Raw genomic sequence first — 22333 nt, forward strand, 5'->3', positions numbered from 1 at the left:
TCAATCTGGCGTCTGATCTTTCACCTGTAGATGTGTCCTGTTCTGCTGCTAAAACCCTGAAGAAAGATCAGACCAGTAAAACACAACTTCCTTTTAGTCTCGTTCTTCCTTGCTTGCTTTACCAAACATGGCTATCACAGTCAGCAGACAGCGATTTTTAGAAAAAGATTGAAATGTGACTGTAGCTGTTACTCTGAGATCTTCAAATTGCAAGATGTTTCTTAATATTGAAACAACTTTGTTTACACAGCAGCATCTTTGGTGATGCCACAGCGCTAGAATAATTTGCTCTAATGCTGAAACAGACTTTCACAAAGCTTATTAAATGATTCTTCAGCAATCCGCAGAGGCTGGACACTTTGCCTATTGATAGTACTAATGGGCTCTCCTTGCCCTTTTACTGGCACCTATCCCATTTCTATCAGGTTGGGTCTCAACTCCTCCATGTCAGAGTAGAGAATCAGAGAAGTGGTGAGACAAGTACATATCATTCTCCTACTTTCACAAGCAATTGGAAGGCTCAGGGGAATGGCATCAGTGCACTGCAGAGCATCTTCCATCTCTTCTTCCCCCACTTGCCTCTTTCTCCCCTGCAGAGCTCATAAACAGAACACCTGCACCAAGCAGTCATACTCGGGCATTAGCTGGCCTGAGCCTACACGTACTTAATTGCTCTAATGCTGGTGCCCTGGAATAACTCTCTAAGTGGAAGAGACCTGGCTTTTGCTAATGCATACCCTTTGATATTTATATCTTTTCAGATTTTAAGTAAGAAAACACATTTCATGCCTGCAATCAAATTAGATTTGTAAATGTTTGTTTTCTAACGTAGGAATAAACCAGTTATCTGCAGATGTGAAGGGAACGATTGAAAAGCATCTTTTTAATCTTAACTTCTTGTTTCTCTAATAGCAAAATAAAACCTGCCATCCTTTGTGCTTCTGGTAGCTCAGCAAGAGTCAAAACAGAACTAGTATTTATCAGGGTAGGAATTTGTCTTGAGTAGGGATTTTTAACGTTAGGTTCAAAACAGAAATGCATGGTGAGCTACTGCTGAAGCCGCAAAATAATGTATATCGGCTTATATGGCTTTATGTGTGGACTATGTGTCCTCTGTTTAACTAACTACTGTTTATCTTTAACTAAGCAAGTCAGAGATCATTAAATGGCCACAGGCCTTGCATAGCTTTTTTGTTTCATAAAGGAAGAAGGTTTTTCCTGTAAAACTTTATCAACAACTATGATATGGGCCAGCAGTAATCCTACCACATGAGCTTAGGAGGTTAGTAAAGGACACAGGATTTTCTGTGTACAGCTTAATAGCTACTAACAAACCAAATAAATTTTCTTCATACATAGGTGGAAAAACTCCTAAGAGCAGTTGCTGATGGGGACCTGGAAATGGTGAGTCTTAGTATGGCTGTTGAATATTATTGAATTTCAATTTACCTCATTCAAATTGAGGAAGTTATTTGTAAATAATATTAAGTGAAGAGTGCTTTGGGTGATAGCTTCCTTCAGCAACAATTAATCAAATTCAGACAATTTTCTACAAAGAGTATTCACTCCATGTCCTCAAATAATTTTACCTGCGGTGCTTTAAGGCCCATTATTTTGACATGTCCGTGACCTCTTGCACTAAAGAAGTTACTTTAAATTGAATAATTCTTTTGTGCAGGCCTGTCATTTGAAAATATATGCATAGTCACCTCTAGGAGATGAAAAGAACTTGGGAAGAATAACATTCAGGGCGAGCATGCTGAAAATAAATATTGTGGGAAAGAGCAAATTATTTGCTTGCAGGTGCTCAAGCTGCACTGTCAAGTGCTGTTGTTAGATGGAGGGAGCATGGTGCATCGCAGAACTGTAAAAAGATCTCTATGCTGAGGTCACAATATTGGACCGGATATGCAGGCAGCTTAAAACAAAAAATAAAAGGCAAAATAGGTGAGTTTTCAGGCAAACAAGATTTTCGACAGCAAATCCAATAACTCTTGTTATTCCTGGTCAATTGTTCTTATGTCACAGAAGTGTGTCTTATCTTTACCCATATGTGAATTTATGCATGTGCTTCAAGTGTCAGTGCTGTGCACCTTAATGGTGGGGTTTACAGTTTGCATTTTTTTGACTTAGGAAACATTCCACTAATATAGTGTATTTAAAATCCACAAGTGTTTTTTGATTCCTAAATTGCCAGCTTCTTTAATGCTTAGAATATTATCTACTCTTTATTGTGTGTTTACTGCATGTAATAATTGTGCATAGGTATTACAAATTAAAAATGGGCTCTTATTTTGTTTGTTGTGATACCTTTTTACTAATATTTCATGCAGAGAGGAAATGTAGGTGACACCAGTCAGTACAGAGAAGTTCTCAGGAGCATACAACTTTTCTGTAGTTTGGATTTCACTTCAAATAGATGGCTTTTGGCTATAATAATACCAGTTTCAGAGTTGATGTTCTGTAATTTGTGATACATACCACCTGTCTTGATGTATTTTTTAGTTACTATTGCCCTTTATTCCTGAAAATTTGAACAATAAGGGTCTTCCAATGACATTCTACTGAAAAATTGAAGATGACACAGAAATCTTTAGAAGTTTTGTCTTTGTAAATGTATATAAGGCTGTATGTTTCTTAATTGTAGTTCACAGAACAAAATTGTGAACTGATGTGAGAATGCAGGGTTTCTCTGCTGGCTGAGTGTTCTGAAAAATTTGTTTAGGTGATACGTGCCAGGAGTTCCAGGGGCTAGTGAAGCATCACACAGTCATAATAAAATAGATAATATGTGTCACAAAACATATACAGTTAATATTGATTCTGTCATGTTTTATTCCAGTTAGATGATAGAAACAAATAAATTTATCACCTGATAGAGGAAAGAACTGTTCAGTTGTTAAGTAAATATCATTATCCTGGTTTACAATGTAACTTAGTCTTAGTAATTATTGTCAGGTCAGCCTTTAAGACTTTTCAAGAAACAGCAATACATACAGTGATATTTACCATCTTCCTGGCAAGTAGTAAACATGAATGCATTATAATTAACTTTTCACAGACTTTGTGAAAAATCTAAACTGCATTATGAAAATATTTAAAGAAAATTAAATATAGTGCTCTAATTTGCTGGAAAATTAGCATCTAGCACTGACAAATATCAGCAATGACAAGCATATCAAAATCTAATCTATGCATTCAGATGGCAGAATCACCTTCTTTTTTGTGGCTTTACTTTCCCCATTACTCAAGTTCATGTAAAACTGTTGATTCTAAAGAGAATTGTCCAATTGGATGACAAAGGTTACAGTTTGCATATCTATTAAAAAACATGGTTATTTAAAAAATTTATCTTGTTCTGACAGCCTGAGGTCTGTCTCCATAGGAACAGAAACAGTAGTAGGGTCATTAGTGCTGTTGTAGATTTCCGCTGTGACAGGCAATTGAGCTTTGCAAGAGGAGGCATTAAAAAAAAAAAAAAGTGCTATGAAACTGGAAAATTAAAAAAGAAAAAAAAAAAACAAGATAAATTTTATGCTGTGATTGTCCAGGAAGCCAGAAGACATTTGTTGCCTCGTAGCACTTGTAAACTTCAAAAGCAAGTATGCTTTAGATTGGACATAATTATATTAATCAATGGCAGTTATTTTAATGAGCGACTCAATGGCAACTAATTCACATTTTGAAAATAAAATCTAGTCCACTTTGGTAAATTTTCTGTGTCTATAGTGAGAAATATTTTGGGACAGTATGGTTTGAGAATAGGTGAATACTGAAGTCTTGGTTAGACAGCAGGAAGTCATTTATAATTTACTTCACTGCTGTTCTTTGTGAACTTTCTAGCTGCTTTGTGAACAATAACATTTGATTTTTTAATTTGGCCTGTGGGCAGCTGATGCCAGGAGGTAGCTGTAGAGCCTCCCTGAGAAATTCACAAGTGTATGTTTGTAAAATCTTACTGTCTACATATGCAGATTTATTAGGACGTGGAACCTTTGGACTCTATAAAGGAGGACTTGCTTTTTATGGCAGGTACGTTATCTCTTGGAATGGGTGGAAGAAGACTTAGAAGATGAGGACGATGCAGTCAGTACATCAAAACCAGAATTCTGCCATCCGTTATGCCAGTGCTCAAAATGTGGGCCAGCACAAAAGGTTGGAATATTAACTCTGTAAAAAGAATAATTTATATTCTCATAATATAACATTTAGCTTTAGGGAAGTAGCATTTATATTGCCCAACACCTCTGTATCTCTGTCTAAAAAGCAATTAAATATATACAGATTGTAACAAGAGTTTGATGTCGTGAAATTGTTCTCTTTTTAATTGAACTATAGAAAATTTTGGATACAGGAACAGTGTTCAAAAATTTGCTCAATATCTAATGGAGTGAAAAAACTTTGCAGTTTGGTCTTAGAATATGTGGACTGCTGTCATTAAGGTTTGGACAACTTTGAATAAATGGGAAAAATCTTTTTCTAAGCCTCAGTTTCTCCTCGTTCTTTTTACAGTTTGCATTGCTAACTGTCACAAAGTATGTACTTAGCTGGTAGTAATCAGTTTAGCATGGAATACCTGATAATCCTATAATGAATGTAATGCTGATAAAGTATGTTTTTTAAATGCCTGACATCTTTCATACAAGCTATATCTAAAACCTCTTCAGAGATTCCATATAATTGCAAAGACTTCCTTTTAAATTGCAAAGACTTAATTTTCCCTTATTTATCACAGACTATAGAGGAGAATCGGGCTTTACAATACTTTTTTTTTTTTTTTTTTTTTTTTTTTTCATTTAAATAATGAATGATCTCAACTTATTGGAGATAGAAAACCAATTACTTACCTTTCAGGAAGAAAATATATTACTATGTCTGAAAGTATACATAACTGGATAAGTCATTGCAAAATAAAACAAAGTGTAAATTTTCAGTGTATTGGCTGCTTTGAGGTAACAGTATCCATATCACTTAACAGAGAAAATGTGAGATGGTTTGGCTTAACTTCTTCTAAATTCCTCACTGCTACCTTATGTTTATTTTGTGCAGGTTGAGAATATGCTAGTTGTCCTTAAATGCTTCACATTCACTCTGTGCTTTATTCTCTGAGAGCATGGTTTGTGTACAGGGATCATGTGCTAAAGATGCCAGAGCCTGAGACTGTAGAGTTCATTTTGTTGATAACAGGGGAAGGAATGGCATTTGCTGTAGAATTTAGTTGCCTACTGAATGAAAAGTAGAAGGAACTTGTTAACTAATGTTAACCACTGTATTAGGTAGGCACACATTTAAAAGCACACTGAGGAAAGGCAGGATGAAAGATTGTCTACTGCTATAAATGTTAGGCACCTAACAGTTTGCAAGAGGAGTAAAAAAAACAATGTTCTGTACTGCTGTGTAAGCTGTGTTCCAGACAGTTTCCTTATCTTGACTCCCCATGGGAGTCTATTCTCTGGGCCAGTGTTACTTCCACATGAATAAAATTAATTTTAGTTTTTATCCTTATGACGTTGAGCTTCATGTAGCAGTAAAATAGGTGTGTAATGTCTGTATGAATGAAAATAACTCATAATATTAACACTTACTCTCCATGTGTAAAAGCATCCTAACAGCTATGTAAAAACTGTAGAGTTTTACTTCCGTCTCAACCTGTAGCCTCTTTTTAATATCATGAGTACTTTGCCTGAAATTTCTGTATATGAAGCTATCATGTTGGAAGAAAGAGAAAAACAAAACTCATTGTTCTGTTCAAAAATACTACCGAGCTGCTCTGGTTTGCTAACTCTTCTCCTGAGGGTCTCAAATTAAGCTCTGTAGAAGTTCTTGTAATGTCCATCTGCCTGTTTTGTGTATACCTATCAGGTATTTAGCTGCTTTTTGGTCAGCAGAAAGTGGCATGATCAGTTATATAGTTTTGGTGTGTATTTTCCTCAACAGAAATTTGCAAGGATCTCTGCTAATGGACTTGGAGTAAATGTTTCAAACCAAGATGGTTTTACACCGTTGCATATGGCTGCACTTCATGGACACTCTGAACTTGTCTCTCTCCTGTTGAAACATGGAGCCAGTATCAGTGCCAAGAATGCAAAACATGCCATTCCTCTACATCTAGCCTGCCAGAAAGGCCACTTCCAGGTAACTGAGCCTCTTCATAAATGCAAGCTATTTAACACTTAACCACCAACAAAAAGCTGTTTTGTGAAATTATCAACAGCTCAGCAATAAGACTAAACCAGTAACAGTGAGAATTAGTTTGGTGATTCTGTTTTTTCTTTCAATGTCTAAAATCTCCAGATGGAAAGGGGATCTTTCAACTGCAACAGTTTTCAGTAGGCACCTTTTATTTCTAAATTACCTAAAATAATGGTTTCATGAAAGCACAGTGAATTAGCTACTGTCATACTTCAAACATTTAAAAAATGCCTTATGCAGCTGAATCTTCCTGAATTTTCTCTCCATTCCCTCTGTTCAATGAGGTTATGATGCAATAGACTTGGTATCTTCAGTAGCCACGCTATTAAGTATTTACTGTATCTTCAACAGAGTAACTCATTTAAGTAGATTATGAGCCAAGTGGAGCTGGGACGGATAACCTCATCCCTGACTTCAAATCAGGGAATCATAAGCAGTGAAGGAGAAGCACAAGCTGCAAGAGGAGGATGTTAAAACAGGAGGGAGAGTGAATGAGAGGGGAAAAATAATGATCATGAAAAAGCAGGTGCAGACAGGCAAATGGGAATATGCAGAAAAGTGGAAAACTTGGGTTTTAAGAATAAGGAGCTGAGGACTGCAAGAGAAAAAAAAAATAGAATTGTGAAGATGATAGGGAGACAAAGCACTGGGGAAGCAAGATGATGATGAGGATTCAACTCAAACTTGTAGGTTAATGAAGGTTAGTTCAGGAGGTATTTACAGCATGAAGAACTCATTCCAAGTGTTCTGATGAGTTTGGAAAGGGGGAAAGGATACTGCTGCTGTGGTGGCTTGTTTTTGATGTCTTAAGTTATTGATAATGTATGCTTTTCATATACTTTGAGTTTTATTTTCTGGCCTTTCTTGCATTGCTTAATTTTTTTTTTTAAAAAAGCATGTTGTAAAATACAAAACCAAGTATGTTAGGAAGAGATGCTTGTGGTTATCGTCTGTTTGGCAAAGATGAAACCTGTTTTCTCCATACTTTTTTCTTCCATCTCTTTTTCATTCTAGATTAAAAAAAAATGGTTTCTTTAAGAAAAAGGTGGGAGGGGCTTTCACTGCATTATTATGGTTAGCTGGTATCTTAAAGAGTTGTTACTTCTTTCAATAGGTGGTAAAGCGTCTGATGGATTACAATGCTAAACAAAATAAAAAGGATATTTATGGAAATACTCCTTTAATTTATGCATGTTTGAATGGTCAGTATGAGACTACTGCCTTGTTGTTACAGGTAAGGTTACTGAAAACAGAATGTTCAGAATAGTATTTCTTAGATGACGTCTATGCTTACCCAGTACTCAGGATCAGTATTTTTAGTTATGCATTTCTCTGTCAAAACTACTTGGGGAAAAGGTAAGAGTATTGGTTATCTCATTCCTTTCAATAATCCCTTCCCTTCACTTTTTTTTATTAAATAAACATTATTGCACAGCTAGCTGTTTTTATGGAACATTTTTTTGTGGCAGGTGTTAGGTTTTCTTGCTTATGATTCTATCGCATAGGGTTTTTTGCAGTTTTTGTTACTGGTTTCTTTTTTTTTAAATATCTCTTAAACTTGGAATATGCCATAGATACATGCAAAAATTAAATTAGCTGATCCATGAAATTGTGGCCATGAGAGAGGAGGAACTAATATGATCAGGTGGTTTATTGTTGAACTGGTGATGGCTAGCATATGCTTTCTGCATTTGTATACAGCTAGAAGGCTTCTGTTGCATTTTTCTCATTCATACATTGAAAATAAAAGGAGAGAAAAACAGAATAGTAATGTGTTATCTCCGTTTCATGCTACTCTGTCTTTATAACTTCAGTTTTATCTTGCTGCCCAGCATGGAGCTTCTGTTAACCTTTCAAATGCCAAAGGAAATACAGCACTGCACGAGGCTGTGATAGGAAAGAATGAAGCCCTGGTAGACTTGCTACTTCAGAACGGTGCCATGACGCACATACGGAACGAAAGGAACTGTACCCCTGCAGACTGTGCTGAGCCGGTGAGTGCAGAAAGCTCATTTCTAAGGTTAGATTTTCCTAAAGATCCATATGTGTAATGTAGGAAAGAAAACAAATGTAACTATTTGTCACAACAGTATTTGCCAAGACTTCTGTATTTAGCAATTATGCGTGATGTACGTAGAGACTATGATGTATGTAGAGACTAAGATGGCTGTTTATTGTTCAATGGAACGTATGATACCTGTGGTATATGAAACCCGTTGTGTTTCTAAATTAACTTATCCTAGACAAAAAGGATTAGTCTAGAGAGAGTGAAAGCACATATGTGAATGAAAATGACATTAAAATCTATGCTAGTAATGGCAGACAGAGCAGAAGAAATATTGAATGTAGAAAAATGAACACCTTTCACTGATCAGTTACACTGCTAGCAATCCTTCTTGTTCCACCCACCATCTTTTGCCCTTCATGCCTTTTGATACCTTTTATCTTGTCATCAATAAGTCTAACCTTCCTCTTTATTAATAGCAATAACATAATATGTAATATTAAAGAATTATTTTGCTCTTTAAATTATTTGATGCATGGTCCCTATCTTTATGTGCTTAAATAGCCTCTGAGATGTAGCATAATGACCACAAAATTCTGTACTGAATCAATTTTAGTTATGTGTATTACCATTTAAACTGAAATTAGCTTAACCATAAATAATACAGTTTAAAATAATAGGTCAAGACCACAAAATCATCACTCCAGTACAGTACATTTCCGGATACAATTGAAAGTTTGTATTTATGATGAGGTATTTTTGTGTTACATTCATTTTGGCAGCAATTAACTAATACGCTCTGCATAGACTAGAATCCTAAATTGTACTGATGTTTTTCTTTTTCTTTAATAATGGTGAACCTGGAAACCTTTAAAATTAAGGATTCAAATATCATTAAGTTGCTGGAAGCAGCACCAAGCTATGTACCTACATCAGCAGAGAGAGAAAAGGAGTGTGAGCAGCATGCTACTATCAAGACAAGAAAAAAAGGTATATGTTGTATTTCCACGGGTATGAATAAAAAGGGATTTAGAAATTCTTATGCGACTATATCAAATATTTTATATAATTTATTTACATATAATTAAAGAACAGACAACTATTTTGCATATTTATTACAAGTAGCACCTCAAATACTATAACTTAAATGCAGCAGAGTTTGCATTATATTCATGGCATTGCCGCAAACTCAGTTTTCACTTTTTGGGGGGTGTGTGTGTATTTTACATACAAAACCATTTAACCTTAAAAAACATGCCACATTTGAGATGATTTAATTAACCATGTAATAATTGTCCATTTCAGTGGAAGTAGAATTGATTCATTTAAGTCACTTCTAGTCATTTACATTGCCCTAAAACAGGTTAGGGAGTGACCTCACCCTTAGTTACCTGTGTCTCATACTATTGGAACAGAAATAAGAGCTACAGAGGTAACTGTCTAAACCATTAAGCATGGTTCGCAGAAGTCTTTCAGTAAATGGCAGCAAATATGTTGCGACACGTGGTAGAGTTTGACAACACAGCTGAGCTGATGTAATGTCTTATTGCCACTTAAAAGAGATGGTGTTACTCACTGTCCATCCTCACCTCTTCCCTGCTGCCCTCAGATTCTGGTCTTTCTTATCCACTACTTTCCTTAGGCCGGCTCTGAAGGTTTTTAGATTTTCAGGCTGATACAGCTCACTAATCTGAGGCAAGGGGTGTAACAAGTTTTGTGGTGAGCGAGACAACTCAGCATAGCAAAGGACCTGCGTTGCCACCAGAACTGTGGAAAGAAGACAGTGAGGTTGCACAAGCAGGAATTAGGGAAGGTGAGGAGCGGGAGTAGTGCCCATTTCAGCATCCATGAGTTTGTTAGGCTTTTCAAAAATAACTCTTGCCTGCTTCCCTAGGAAAGATTTTAATTATTTCATTAATACAAAACCAAAATTAATCATAGTATGCTGATGTCAAAGATTGATAGAATCCTGTCAAATATTATGAGACTAGTTCTAAAAGAATGAGTAAGTAATATTAATGAAGAGGTGATATACCACCTATGTGTTAATTAATTCAGGTTTGTAAAAATTGGAATTAAGGGCCTCAAAGTCCAAAATTACATGGTCTCTTCAGAAGCTTTGCCAGTCATGCTAATTTGATGAAGAATGCTTACTCCTGCGACTTAAAATGCTTTAAAATTTCCAAAGATAAATCGTGACTCTGATAGTAATAGTTATTACTATTATAGTTTTACAGTAAAATTTTAAATCTAATATCAGTAGATGCATCTTTTCATTCAGAACTGTGTTTTTTCAGTTGTTTCAATTGTTTCAAGTGTGACTTGGTTGTAATTTTAGCTGCGTGTTCTTTTAAACCCTTAGCGAATTCTAAGCCATGTGAGAAAGCCGATGATCCCGTAAGCAGACAACTTCAACTGGTCCAATCAATTAACAGATTTAACAAGTAAGTATAGAAGCTTCCTCAGAAGTATGTTTATTGTTGCCCATTAAGCAAGCAACCAATGCAGCCGTTAATAAAGCCCAAAAGTGGGTTAAGCTTTGTTACAGATCACATAGGACTCATTTGACAGTAGATGTGACTCCTCCGAGGCATGCACACTCGTACCACCAGACAGATGTTCTAGGCATGACATAGTCCTGGGTGGTGAACAGCAGTGACCTGCTGTGAGGCAGGAGGGAAAAGCTGCTCAGCGAAGGAGTACTTGCAGAAGTAATTTAAATTTAAATGGTTTTGCACTAATACTTGGTGTGCCTTAAATTGAGAATTTCAGAGCTAGACCACTTAAAAAAACATTATCTTAGTGCTTCATTCAGTGGCTGGGTTTTGGCTATGATCTTTTTAAGCGTTGCAGTCTGTTCAGTGATAAAATACAGGAAATACTAGTAGGCTGTCATTTTGAGAAGGTGGTGTCAGAGTGCAGCCTTTCTGTGTTGAGACAGTGCCGCCTTGTGGATTTTCTGTGAACGAGACTTTTGTGGAAAGACTTGTGTAGTTAAATTTAATTTCTTTCAAATATTTTTTAGAGCAAAACATTTACGGCGAACAATAACAAGAGATAAAAGTGTCCCTAATTTTGACTATCAGTTATTGCATCAGGTAAGTGGAAATCTTGCTTGAATTATTTGTATAATACAGCAAATATGTTTGTTTTGTCTGCTATTAATATAGATACATATAACAGGAAAGTATTTTTGTTTTTGTTTTTTTTTTACTAGTGGTGGTTGGTGAATCACAAAGGTTCTGACCTGTTTGCTAAATCGCTAATGTCTCATCATTGTTCAAACTTCAATGGTGATTCTGTAACACCTCTTAAACATCTTATGCTTACTTTTAAACCTCTTAAGCCTCTTATTGCAGGCTTCATCTCTGTCTTGTTTTCTGTGTCCTGTCTAGCAAAATCTAGGTTATACCAAGGCTTGAAAAACTCTACAGCTTATCAGAGCTGTAGCCAAGCAGAGATGCTATTTACAAGAGATAAATTTTTCAGTAGATTAAAATTGGGATTTGTGTGACAAGTCTGCTTGTAGGAGGAAGTTGTTTGCAAGGGTGATAGCAAGCTGCATCTTGTGTTGTCAGCTGTGACACAAATCTATGTAATCAATTCATCCATGGTTGGGGGTACCATGGCACCCTGTGCCAATCTGACTGTTGGATGCTGCCCTACAACCATAGCATGTGCTCCCTTTTCCTCCTTTACACTACACTGGCTTTGATTCTCATTGGACCTTCTGTGAGCCATTTCAGCATACTAAATCAAGAGAAAAACTAACCTATTCCAAAGAAAACAGTTTCCTACCAGGTTAGTTCAGTAGCTGCCCATTATTAGACTGACATAGCCTTGGAAATGTAGACTCTGCCACTCATCTCCATCTAGAGAATGGAATACGGTCCTGTTGTGTAGAGGCCTTTATGAGATTATCACCATTTGCAAAACTCCTGAGAATGGCAAATGATTGCTATAAAATGTAATATTTTATTAATTCTTCTTAGTATTAATGATAATATTCTACTATTTAATTAAACATGGGATTTAGACTTTATAATTGTGGATCGCTGAAGGCAGTATGTCATGCAAGTACAGCAAGTGTCAAAAAACTGATACGTGACCATGATAGATAAGCACTTTAATCACGAGATACTGTCGTGGCCTTGTGAATTTAGAGGTCATACAGCTCTAAATTGTTGCTGGGTTTAAACATGTATAATCTCAGTCTGAAACATTTTCAATATTGTTGCCATTATTTCAGTAAAACGGTATCATAATTGATTTCTGCCTTCAGTTCTTATCTTAGAAAATCTGTCACCAGCATGCTAGGATTCTCTCTTTTCTCTTAGTGATTTTAACATTTGCAGAGTGGCCAGTAATCAAGGAGAGGCACCCACTCTGAAAAGGAAAGATCAGGAGCAGAGATGGAAATGGAAGATAAGAATAGTTGGAATGACCAAAAAGACTCTTTAAGGGAGGTGGGAAGGGTAGGCGTCTCATCCCTGACAGATGAGATCTGGAAGCGAGGAATTTTTGCCTTTGCCTTCAGCAGTGCCTGTTTAGCCTGTCTGTATTACTACTTACGTGTTTCTTAATGTTAAAAGAAATGGCTGTTATTTTCAAGTACCTTGAGACTTGCATTACAAAAGGTGTTTAGAAGAGTTAGGATGATACTGGGATAGTGCAGTGAAAATAAGTTTTGGAATGCCTTCATTATCTTTTCAGTTCTGGTACTGATTTGTGTGTAGCCTGGGGCAAGTTGGCCTCTTCTTATTTTCTCATATGTAGACCAAATATAATTACTGTCCTACAAAGTATGCTATTTTTAATCCTTGGCTGTGTTCTCAGTATAAAGAATACTATGAAATTAATGTGGTAATTATATTCAAGAAATGATATTCATTTTACTTATTTGTAATGAAGAAAGTAGATAATGCTTTTAATACACCATCTTTCTATCCTCACAGTTAGCTATTAAAAGCTTTGATAAAACCAAGTTAAAATCTGTTGAAACACTGGACCAGAGCAAAGTTAAGATTATTGACGCAGGATGCAGTGCTGAGTTTGTGAAACATGATGACATGATAGAAGTTCCTCGCAGGAGTAAATTAATGCACCGAAGACACACTGTTAATGTGCCACTTTCAGCAGAGCATGTCAGTGATAATAGTATTTCACAATCCAGAGACTGCTGTGATGACTTGCTTTCAAAACATTGACAAGGAAGTGCGAATTTGATACCAAAAGCTGAGGTGGTGTTAATTTCAGTAACCATTCACTATATATCAAAGAATTCAGTGACACCTGCAAGCCTGCCTTCAAAACAGAATACAAGGATGACCCTTCAGCAGAAACGGAATATTCCTAGCACTTTCGAAGACTGAATCCTCTGTTTATGCTGGAGGTAACTACACAGCCAGATCATTACTGATCTCAATGAACAGGGACGTACAGAGATGTAGACAGCAAAAGTACTTTCCTATTCTACTTAGCACTTACTAAAAAAATTATATGTAACGGTAAACCAAACCCTGTATTGTATTTTTCAGCCACCCACTTTGTTTTTAAAAGTCTTTGAGTAATTTTTGCATTTTCAGTTTTTATCACTACATTGGATAAGTATATATAAATATATATATTTATATATGTAAAGATATATTGGATAACAAGGTATTTATTGGCAAAGGTAACTGAGATGTCTCTATTTTTATTGTAATGTTACAAACTGTTATAGTATATATTTCTGTATATTCCAGTAGCTAGGAAAACAATAGTCCACAACATCTGCCATGCCGCATTAAGAAATTTATATGTGCTATTAATGTAATGTAATCCTTGCTAATTTATTTGCAATGCTCCCCTGTATTGGATCTGCAAGATCAAATTCTTATACAGGAGCCAAGATACTGGGGAAAAAGTAGAAAGCCCTTGACAAAGCTAAACTTTGGACTCACTGTTCACAGCATAACCAAAAAATATACGCAGAAGCAAACACGTATAAGGATACAAAAAATAGTTTTGTTTGGTTTTTTTTCCCTTCCTCAAAGCAAGTAATGCAAAAAATGCACAAATATTGATGAATCTGAACCTAGGCAACATCTGGAGACAAAACTGCTGCTTAGGAGCCTGCTCCAGACTGCTCTTAAAAAAGGTGAAATTCCAGTTCTGAATTTCTCACATCAGTAAGCATTTGTTGGAATAGGCCAAATATCACCCCAGTCCTTGAGGTGATCACTGAAGAATTGAAAGCTCGCCAGTAACTGAGATGGCTGCTTTGATTTGGACTTGATTTTCTACTGTTTTGGTTATGGTAAGAGAATGTGTAAACAGCACAAGCCAGGTTTCTAAGTGCAGTATTTCTTACTCTTGGCTTATCACATCCAGCTATCATTTTATTTCTTAAACTATTTGTATGAATAATTCTTTTAACTGTGGTATTAGAAAACTGCCTGGCAAAGTACAAAGCTGGAAGAAATACTGGTGACTTTTTCAAATAGCTTTTTAATCTAAGAGGTAAAATGTGCAGTAAGTGCACATGGACATTTGGAGATGAGGGTCCTGTGTTTATTTTTCTAATAATTTATGAGTTCATCTGATTTTCTAATGTGCCTTGGATTTGTGCCAAATGATGGAAAGAAAAAACTAGTAAAATAACTCTTGAAAATGCTGTTTTCTTTTGAGTGCCTTTCTCAAAGCATTGAGTCTTCTATGCATTCTTCCTTTGTTTTGGTACACATTTGAAGACTTCACCTTGTGTCTATGTGTAGACTGGGGGATCTGTTGGAATTTACTCTCAAGTTCTTCCCCTCCTGCATTCACAGATTACTATTATTAGGTTGTGTGGTTTTGGATTTAAAGCACAAAGGTGTACAACAGAGAATCCTTGGTGAAACCAAACCTTCTCATGTAACTTCCTCCTCTAGCTCTACATTCCCATTTGAAAAAAAAAAAAAAAAAAAAGTAGGATGGATGTTCAGCTATTACAAGCCAGAAGACCAAGAGGAAAGAGATATGAATGAGATTTTTTTTCTTGTGACATTATAAAGATGACCTAGAGTAATTTATCTTTACCCATAGCAAAAATGACCTAGATATTACTTACAAAGTTTAAGATACAAGTAAACTTTCATAGATCTGATTTCCAAACTACTTGCTTGTGTTTTAATTATACTATGTATTTAACTAAGTCATTCTTCAGACTTCTTTACAATATGGATGAGAAAAATCAGTTTATTAGCTTTTTAATACTGGTGATACTATGCTATCAGGTGAACCTGAGGCTACTTAGGTGACTGAGCCATGCTTCAGTTTTATTCAGTGTTCAGTCTAAAGCTTATTTCCAGGCATTTTGGATTTATAGCATATATATTTAAAAAAAAAAGCACTTAAATCCCAAACTGTTCAACTATAATCTAAATGATGGAAAGATAATGACTAACATTTAGGTAAATGAAATCGTTTGCAAGTTTCCTTTGACATGCTTAACCAAGCTTGTAATTAAAAAATACCTTAATATTCAAAGATATGATGATCAAAGGCTAAACTGGAATAGGATTTGAAGGGAGTACCCCAGCAGCTTCCTTGAGCAATCTGTAGTGCAAATTGACTGAAATCAACTTCATGACACGATTTGTCCGCAAAACATGTTACTGTACAGTCCAGTTTAATTTTGAAAAAATCCAAAGCATTATTTCACATTTTGACAACCGAGGTTCTGGGAACAGCCATTTTAGGAGAACAGCAAGGCAATAAACCTTATGTTGTTACAAGTAGAATTTGATAAACTTGGGAATGGGAATGTGAAGCATGGGTGTGTAGGATAGATCTGTAGCCTGAATGGGAAAACTTTTAAACCATCAGTCAGCACACCTTGGCTTGAAACTCTTCATACTGGCGAGTGTCATTGGTCTGAAGAAGTCTAGCATACACATGATATTTCTAAAGTTGTGGAATCCTAATTACAAACACTGACAAGCAAAATACCCAGTCTAGTCCAAATAAAACAAAAGTAACAACTGTTAAAATACTTTAACCACATTCACAGAAGATGATGGACACCCACTAGCGCTCACTTTTAGTGCACAATTTTATTCTGTTCCAAAAAAAACCACTGCAGTTGGGATCATACACATTCCTGTTAAATTATGTCAGAAAAGGGTTTTGTGGTGATAGTGTTTATCAGCACATTACAGTATTTATCCTATTTATTTCCATACCATATTTTTGAATAAATGTGTAGCACAAGTTCAGTTTTACTTTATGCATGCAAGATTTGCAGAAAGTTTAGGAAAATGGCCTTTTTTTTCAAGGTAAGAAACACTCCAGCCATTTGATAAAAATGGAGGTAGTTGTAAGAATATACAATACCGAGTGTCTGGACAGTGCTGTATTACACAGTTAACTTGCTTTTTTTGAGATAGCTTGGTTATTTCACAGGGGAATGGTCCAATTGCATGCTGGTTACAATTTCCTTACACGGACTCCCTGATATGAAGTCCTCAAATCTGATCTGAACTTTGATACCTTCACTTTATTTTATAAATTTCCAGTCAGGACTTGAGAGCCAGTCAGCTGCTGGATAGGCTTCCTTCAGTGGTTCAAGAAATCTCGGTTCTAACAACACCCCTGCGACTTAGAGCCTGGAGGTAAGTCTTTAAAATCCTACAGGGAGGGGCTGTTCCCAGCTTTACACTTAGCTCCTCCTTATGTTATGCCATCTCCAATAACAGCAAGTTAAGTGTGTGCAGTTGCTGAAAGCATAGCTTACACACAGTAAGGGGCAACAAAATGTTCATGCTAACTTATCAGTGGGGAACCCCATACTTCTCAGGCCTCTTACACTACAAAAATTTAAGTTATAAAATCCCCTCTCAGATTTATTTTACAAGACAAGTTCATATGTTGGCCTGTTTATTTAAAAAAAAAAAAACCAAACAAAGAAGCGTAAACATTTTCAGATCGTGCTTTCTGCATGATAACAGTATGTTGCCTTTTCCCAGGTCTTTTGTTTGGCAGACAGTCTTACAGTAGTATTAATAATCATCTTCTTCATCAGAATCCAATACTTTCCTTCTGTTGAACTGAAATGAAACACATGAAGTGAAAATAGAAGGGTCACAGTAAATCCAACGTAGATCAGGTCTTTCAAATTCAGTGCGTTTGACAATGAATATATTGCATGGGAGCAGAATGCTCACACCATACACTCCCCCTGCCCGGCATAATGGCACAGGACAGACACAGCGTAGTCTGTCTCACAGCAGAACACCGATATCCCAGTGCCAGCACCTGCAAATTACACTACTGGTAAGGAGTGCTACGATTTAATCCCAGTACTTACCAGTGTAGGTAAGAGAGGTGGTAAATACAAAGTTAAGTTCTACCCTGAACTGAAGCGGTCTGATACATGCAATTTTTCCGCTGTATTTTATTAAAAAATTACATTTAGGAAATTAAGCTTACCTTTACTGTTGTTTTCTTTTCTGTTTGCTGACTCACTTTTTCAAGTATTTCTATCAAACCTTGTTCTGATACCTAGGGAAGCAAAAGAAAAGCCATATAAATACATTCTGAGAGATGCTTTCTATCAAAGAAGTGAATCACACATTCTCTTCTTAGAAAAGACGTTTGATGGAATTACATAATAGTATTTAGAAGCTCTCAATTGCCTTTTTCAGTTCTTTAATTTACAGATATGAAAAACATCCTTTCTTTTAAGAGTGAATTAGGTTTGAAAATGAATATATGTGAGAAAGAATTAGAAAAACATAACTCACCTTTCCAGGTAGCTGTCCAAATCTTGCCATCTGTATAAGGTAATTCTCTACTGCTTTTGCTTTGTCTGGTTTCACAAGTGCTAAATTGCTTACTGCAACAAAAACAAGCTCTGTTCATTTTGTTTTAAAACACACTCAAATACCTTCACTACTAACTAGAAAGCGACAAATGCCCCATGAAACAATCTTGTCACACCAGGGTCATGAGATAAACTGAAAAAGGCATTTTCATTTATATAAAATAAAGATACAAGATAGTTATATTTCTTACTTTTCAATATTTGTTCCTAATTAATTGATTTTGACTCTCACTACAATTACTACTATCATTTAAAAAAAATTAACATAATTCAGATGTCAGTTAACCTCTTCCCTCCAATCACTGATATCACCAACTGAAAAGCTGTAACAGTTTTATCTTCCCATCAACAACATTTTTTTAGTCTGGCCTCTATACAAGCACATACGCACTTGACTTGAGCAGCACTGGAGCAGACCAGATGAGAATTTTTTATTAGAAAGTGACTTGGATACTTACACCTCGCACGAGCTGCTTGATCAAGAACTTGAGCTAAAATAGTATTTCTTATCTCTGCTTCTCTGTAATGAAAAATTAACCACACATTAAAAGCGAGATTTCAGATACCTAAAATAATATGCACAAACCAGCAAACTACAGAAGACTTTCATCTAAGTGACTTCTTTAGGTCCCCTCAAACTGCATTTGCACGATTTCTTTTATAGCACTTTCTGTCACAAGTAGATGTACATATGTTGACAAAGTTACATAACTGACAACATCTTCCAAGAAATCAACATGCAGTTTACTAATTACACCTTCATACTGTTTGTTATTACATCTTAAAGACAAAAACCATGCCACCCCCTGTAAAGATTCTGCATTCAGTTCCATGTGGAATTTCACCAAAGGCAGTGTATGGTATAGCAGGCATAAGGAACAGTCCGTGCAATTGCAAGACAGAACCAAACTTCATTATTTATTTAGAATTTCTCAATAAGTCTTCCTATACTTACAATATTTGAGTAAGTAGTTGCAAAATTGAAATTTTAGTTTGTGCATTTCCGTTAACACAAACTTGGATTGTATGCAAAGTCTCTCTCTTCAAACACTTATTTTCCGTTTTTTGTTTAGTGCAAATACTAAACGCTGTTCCCGCACTAAGCTCTGACATAGAATAGTTTTGTTTCATAATTTTAACTGCAGTACATGTCCCAGAAAAATCAAATCAAGTAGAAAGCATGTTCCCATTGCACTAACAGAGCCAAACGCAAACTCATTACTCACACAAAACTCCAGTTCTGCCAGTCTTTAAGATTTTCTTATGGCCAACTCTCACCCACCCTGAAAAGCCAAGGTTTCCGAGTTCCAGAAGCAGGTGGCAGTGGGAATGAGGCTGCTTCTAGTGATCCTAGTATTTCACTAAGGGTCTTGAGGTTACTGCACTCAGCTGACTCCCAAAGTCAAAATGAGCTGCTACTGCTGTTTTCCTTCATGCCCTCCCACCCCAGTCAGGGTTCAGACTGCCTGACAGCTCTGTTGTACATCATCCAGTATAGTCACAGCCTGGGAGTCGCACTTGGATCAATCGGATTTCAGTTATTCTTGGATTAATCTTCAATGTTTCAGTTTCTTTATTGGTGGTTTTTCCAACAACAATATGAAAAATCAGATGAGTATTCCAAAGAAATTAAATATGAAAAAAAAGTAAACTATTCAAAACAATTAAAGACCAAAAGTCAATAGTTCTCATTTATACCTCTGTTTTGCTTCCTGTTGTGATGAATCACCAGAAGGATCCTAGAGAATTAGATTAAAAAAAAAAACAATCATCCAAAACCATTTCACACAGGACAGTAAGTTTAAATATTCCAGCAGAGTCAACGTCAGCTAAATCTGCCTGCTAAACCACCTGACCGTGGATGAGATCCTGAAAATAAGAATCTGCTACCCCAGCAAATAAACACGCCATACTGTGCTCTCCTCACAAAGCAGAATGCAAACCAGTGTGATGACTAGTGCTACTGGATCTATCCACAGCTTGTTGTGGGTTTGGACATTAAAGGCCTTGCCATTAGGTCTACGATAATAAACCTTCCCAAAAGCCAGAAAACAGACAAACGCATTTAAAACCAATTGAAGTAAGCTAAGGACAAATGAAATTCAAGGTAACGCTTTGTATTTATCAATACAGAAGAAAACACAATCCTAGCATGGTATTTTGGGACTAATACAGGCATCCGAGATGACTACTCAGAAGCAAATTAAAAAAATAAGTGAAAAAAAAAAAAAGCAAACTTCCTGTTGAATCTGCACCTCAAATTTTCTAGGTAACATTTCAACGTGTGAAAGCAGAATGGGAAACCATACAGAGAGAAAGTGAGGCTGATCATAGGGATGGAAGATCCCTTCACAGGAACAATGGAACAGACTGGTACGCTTCAGCTGAAAAAGCAGAGGTGACGGAAAAGGCTGATGCTGGGAATCCGTAAAATTGTGAGTGGCACAGAAGGCGGCCGAGCGAACGATTTCGTGCTGAACGTTCCAAGGCGGCAGCCAGGCAGCCAAGGCAAGCAGCGGGAGGCAGGCCCAGAGCGCAGCCGGAGGTGGCCGGGGGGGCGCCAGGCCTGGCCCCCGCTCACCCCGCCGGGCGCCAGGCCCCGAGGCCGCGCTGGGGACGTTTCCAGCCAGGGCACTGCGCGCGGCCGGGCCGCCTCCCGCTCCCGCCGCCGGCCTCGAGCCGAAGCCTTTACTCACGGAGAGGCCTCCACAGAGCGCGCCCCCTCCTCTCCCCCGTTCCCCCTCCCGAGGGGCGGCCGCCGCACAGGCCCCAGCGAGGCGCGGGCGGAGGGACAGGCCCTGCCGCACCCGCTGAGCGCCCGCCTCTCCCCGGCGCGGTGGTGGGCAGCGGGGGCGCGGCCCGCGCCTTACCCCGTGCTTGGCCTGCAGCTCGGCCAGCCGCTGCTGCCGCAGCGCCTCCAGCTCCTCGTCCGCCATGGCTGAGGGCCGGCCGCGCAGCCGCAGCGCCCGCCACGCACTGCGCCAGCGCCAGGCGCTACCAATCCACCGCCGAAAGCGACGCTGAGCGCGGGGCGGGGCTTCCCTGCGGGCGGGGGTTCTGGGCCTCCCCTTGCAGGGCGGCACGGCCGGCCCCGCCTGGGCCGCGGGGGGAAGGGCCGGTGGTTGGTGGTCCTCCCGGGGTTGGGGCGGCTCCGGCCCGACCTCCGGCTGTCCCCAGCCGCGCTCCATGCAGTGGTTCATAGCGTTGCTGGCGTCTTCTGTGCAATTTCCAGGTCTCTCAGGCTGGTGAGCCTGCGTGCAGCTTCATCTCTCCAGCGCGGCGGTAGCAGCGGTGATGCTGGGAAGGGGCAGGGCAATTACAGCCCCCTTGGTGGAAGCCGCTGGCATAAGGAGCCCCAGCCAGGCCGAGTCAGGCCTGCTTGTTCTCTGGCTCCGTGGCTGTGAGGCCGCAGTGCCGAATGGGTGCGTGACGGCCCGTGAGCTGCTGCGAGGCTGCAGAACGGCGTTGGGGTGCTGTGGCCGTTTGCCTGTGTCATTGTGGGCTACTACAGCTGTCACAGCCACTGACCTTCTTGGGCTGACTGCACTTCGGCTATGTGTCTCCTATAGGTCCTCCACTTTCCTCAAAAGAAAGGGCGAGGGAGTGAAGGGGCAGGATTTGGTTAAACGTCCCGCATGTGCAGCCTTGACTGATATTTTGCCAAGCTCAGCTTGGCTGTTCAGCTATGAGTCCCCAAAAAATAACTTGTTGTGCCATGACCACTCCTTCCATGTTCAATCCACAGCTGGCGATTGGGACTAAGAAAAGCGTGAAATGATACTGCTTCCTGCCCCTCAGCTGTGAGGTCTGGCCCTGTCTCTGGAATCCAACAGTACAGAAAGCTGACAAAAGGTGCTGGCCTTGGTCAGGCTGGGTACAAAGTTACTCTAATGCTAATTCAAGGCGACTGTTTTCAACGTATTCATTTGATAGCTTCAGTCATGCTAAATGAGGAAGTTTGACATCTCAAGTTTCAGCTTTTAATGTTGGTCAGTCACACATTCTTGTTAAAGGCTGTATGTTTTTCACAGATTTAATTTAAACAAAGAAACAACTTGAATACTAAAAGGTGTTCTACCGGTACACGTAAGCCAGAACTTCCTAAAAATAGAGGTTTCTATAAAGATGCATTACCAAATATTTCTGATCTAGTTTTTAAAAGTAATGAACAGTATCAAGTGCATGTTAAATTAATACTTTTGATTAAGAACCCCTGCAGTGAATGCAGACAGAATTAGTGGAGTGGAATTAATTTTCTTTGGAGCTTTCCATGCTGCATGCTCCGAATGGAT

At 38.1% G+C, this 22333-nt stretch overlaps 2 protein-coding genes and 1 long non-coding RNA gene across 4 annotated transcripts in view; 2 read left to right on the plus strand and 1 right to left on the minus strand.

Moving 5' to 3' along the window:
* The window catches only part of ANKRD27 (ankyrin repeat domain 27), a 42996-nt gene extending 28144 nt beyond the window's left edge, over window positions 1-14852 (plus strand). Inside the window, exons 21-29 of one of the 2 annotated variants that reach the window (XM_086758007.1) lie at window positions 1360-1404; window positions 4033-4155; window positions 5938-6135; window positions 7307-7426; window positions 8007-8186; window positions 9079-9187; window positions 10560-10641; window positions 11223-11295; window positions 13153-14852. In XM_086758007.1, coding sequence (XP_086614133.1) covers window positions 1360-1404; window positions 4033-4155; window positions 5938-6135; window positions 7307-7426; window positions 8007-8186; window positions 9079-9187; window positions 10560-10641; window positions 11223-11295; window positions 13153-13404 — 1182 coding nt within the window. In that variant the 3' untranslated portion in view covers window positions 13405-14852. The remainder of the gene's footprint in view (window positions 1-1359; window positions 1405-4032; window positions 4156-5937; window positions 6136-7306; window positions 7427-8006; window positions 8187-9078; window positions 9188-10559; window positions 10642-11222; window positions 11296-13152) is intronic. The other variant, XM_086758008.1, reaches the window with a different exon arrangement.
* A 1401-nt stretch (window positions 14853-16253) lies between these two features.
* PDCD5 (programmed cell death 5) lies at window positions 16254-21024 on the minus strand. Its single transcript, XM_086758429.1, has 6 exons — window positions 20912-21024; window positions 19740-19780; window positions 18500-18561; window positions 17962-18053; window positions 17648-17719; window positions 16254-17265 (listed from the first exon to the last, which is right to left on the minus strand). The coding sequence occupies exons 1-6, from the start codon at window positions 20975-20977 to the stop codon at window positions 17218-17220; spliced, it is 381 nt and encodes a 126-aa protein (XP_086614555.1). The 5' UTR covers window positions 20978-21024; the 3' UTR covers window positions 16254-17217.
* Window positions 21025-21097: 73 nt separating this feature from the next.
* Window positions 21098-21894, plus strand: LOC147599100 (uncharacterized). Its single transcript, XR_015260064.1, has 2 exons — window positions 21098-21273; window positions 21787-21894. It is a non-coding gene; the product is annotated as an uncharacterized LOC147599100 (long non-coding RNA).
* Window positions 21895-22333: the final 439 nt, after the last annotated feature.

The sequence above is a fragment of the Chlamydotis macqueenii genome, chromosome 13, assembly GCF_036417535.1.
Source record: "Chlamydotis macqueenii isolate bChlMac1 chromosome 13, bChlMac1.mat, whole genome shotgun sequence".
NCBI lineage: Eukaryota > Metazoa > Chordata > Aves > Otidiformes > Otididae > Chlamydotis > Chlamydotis macqueenii.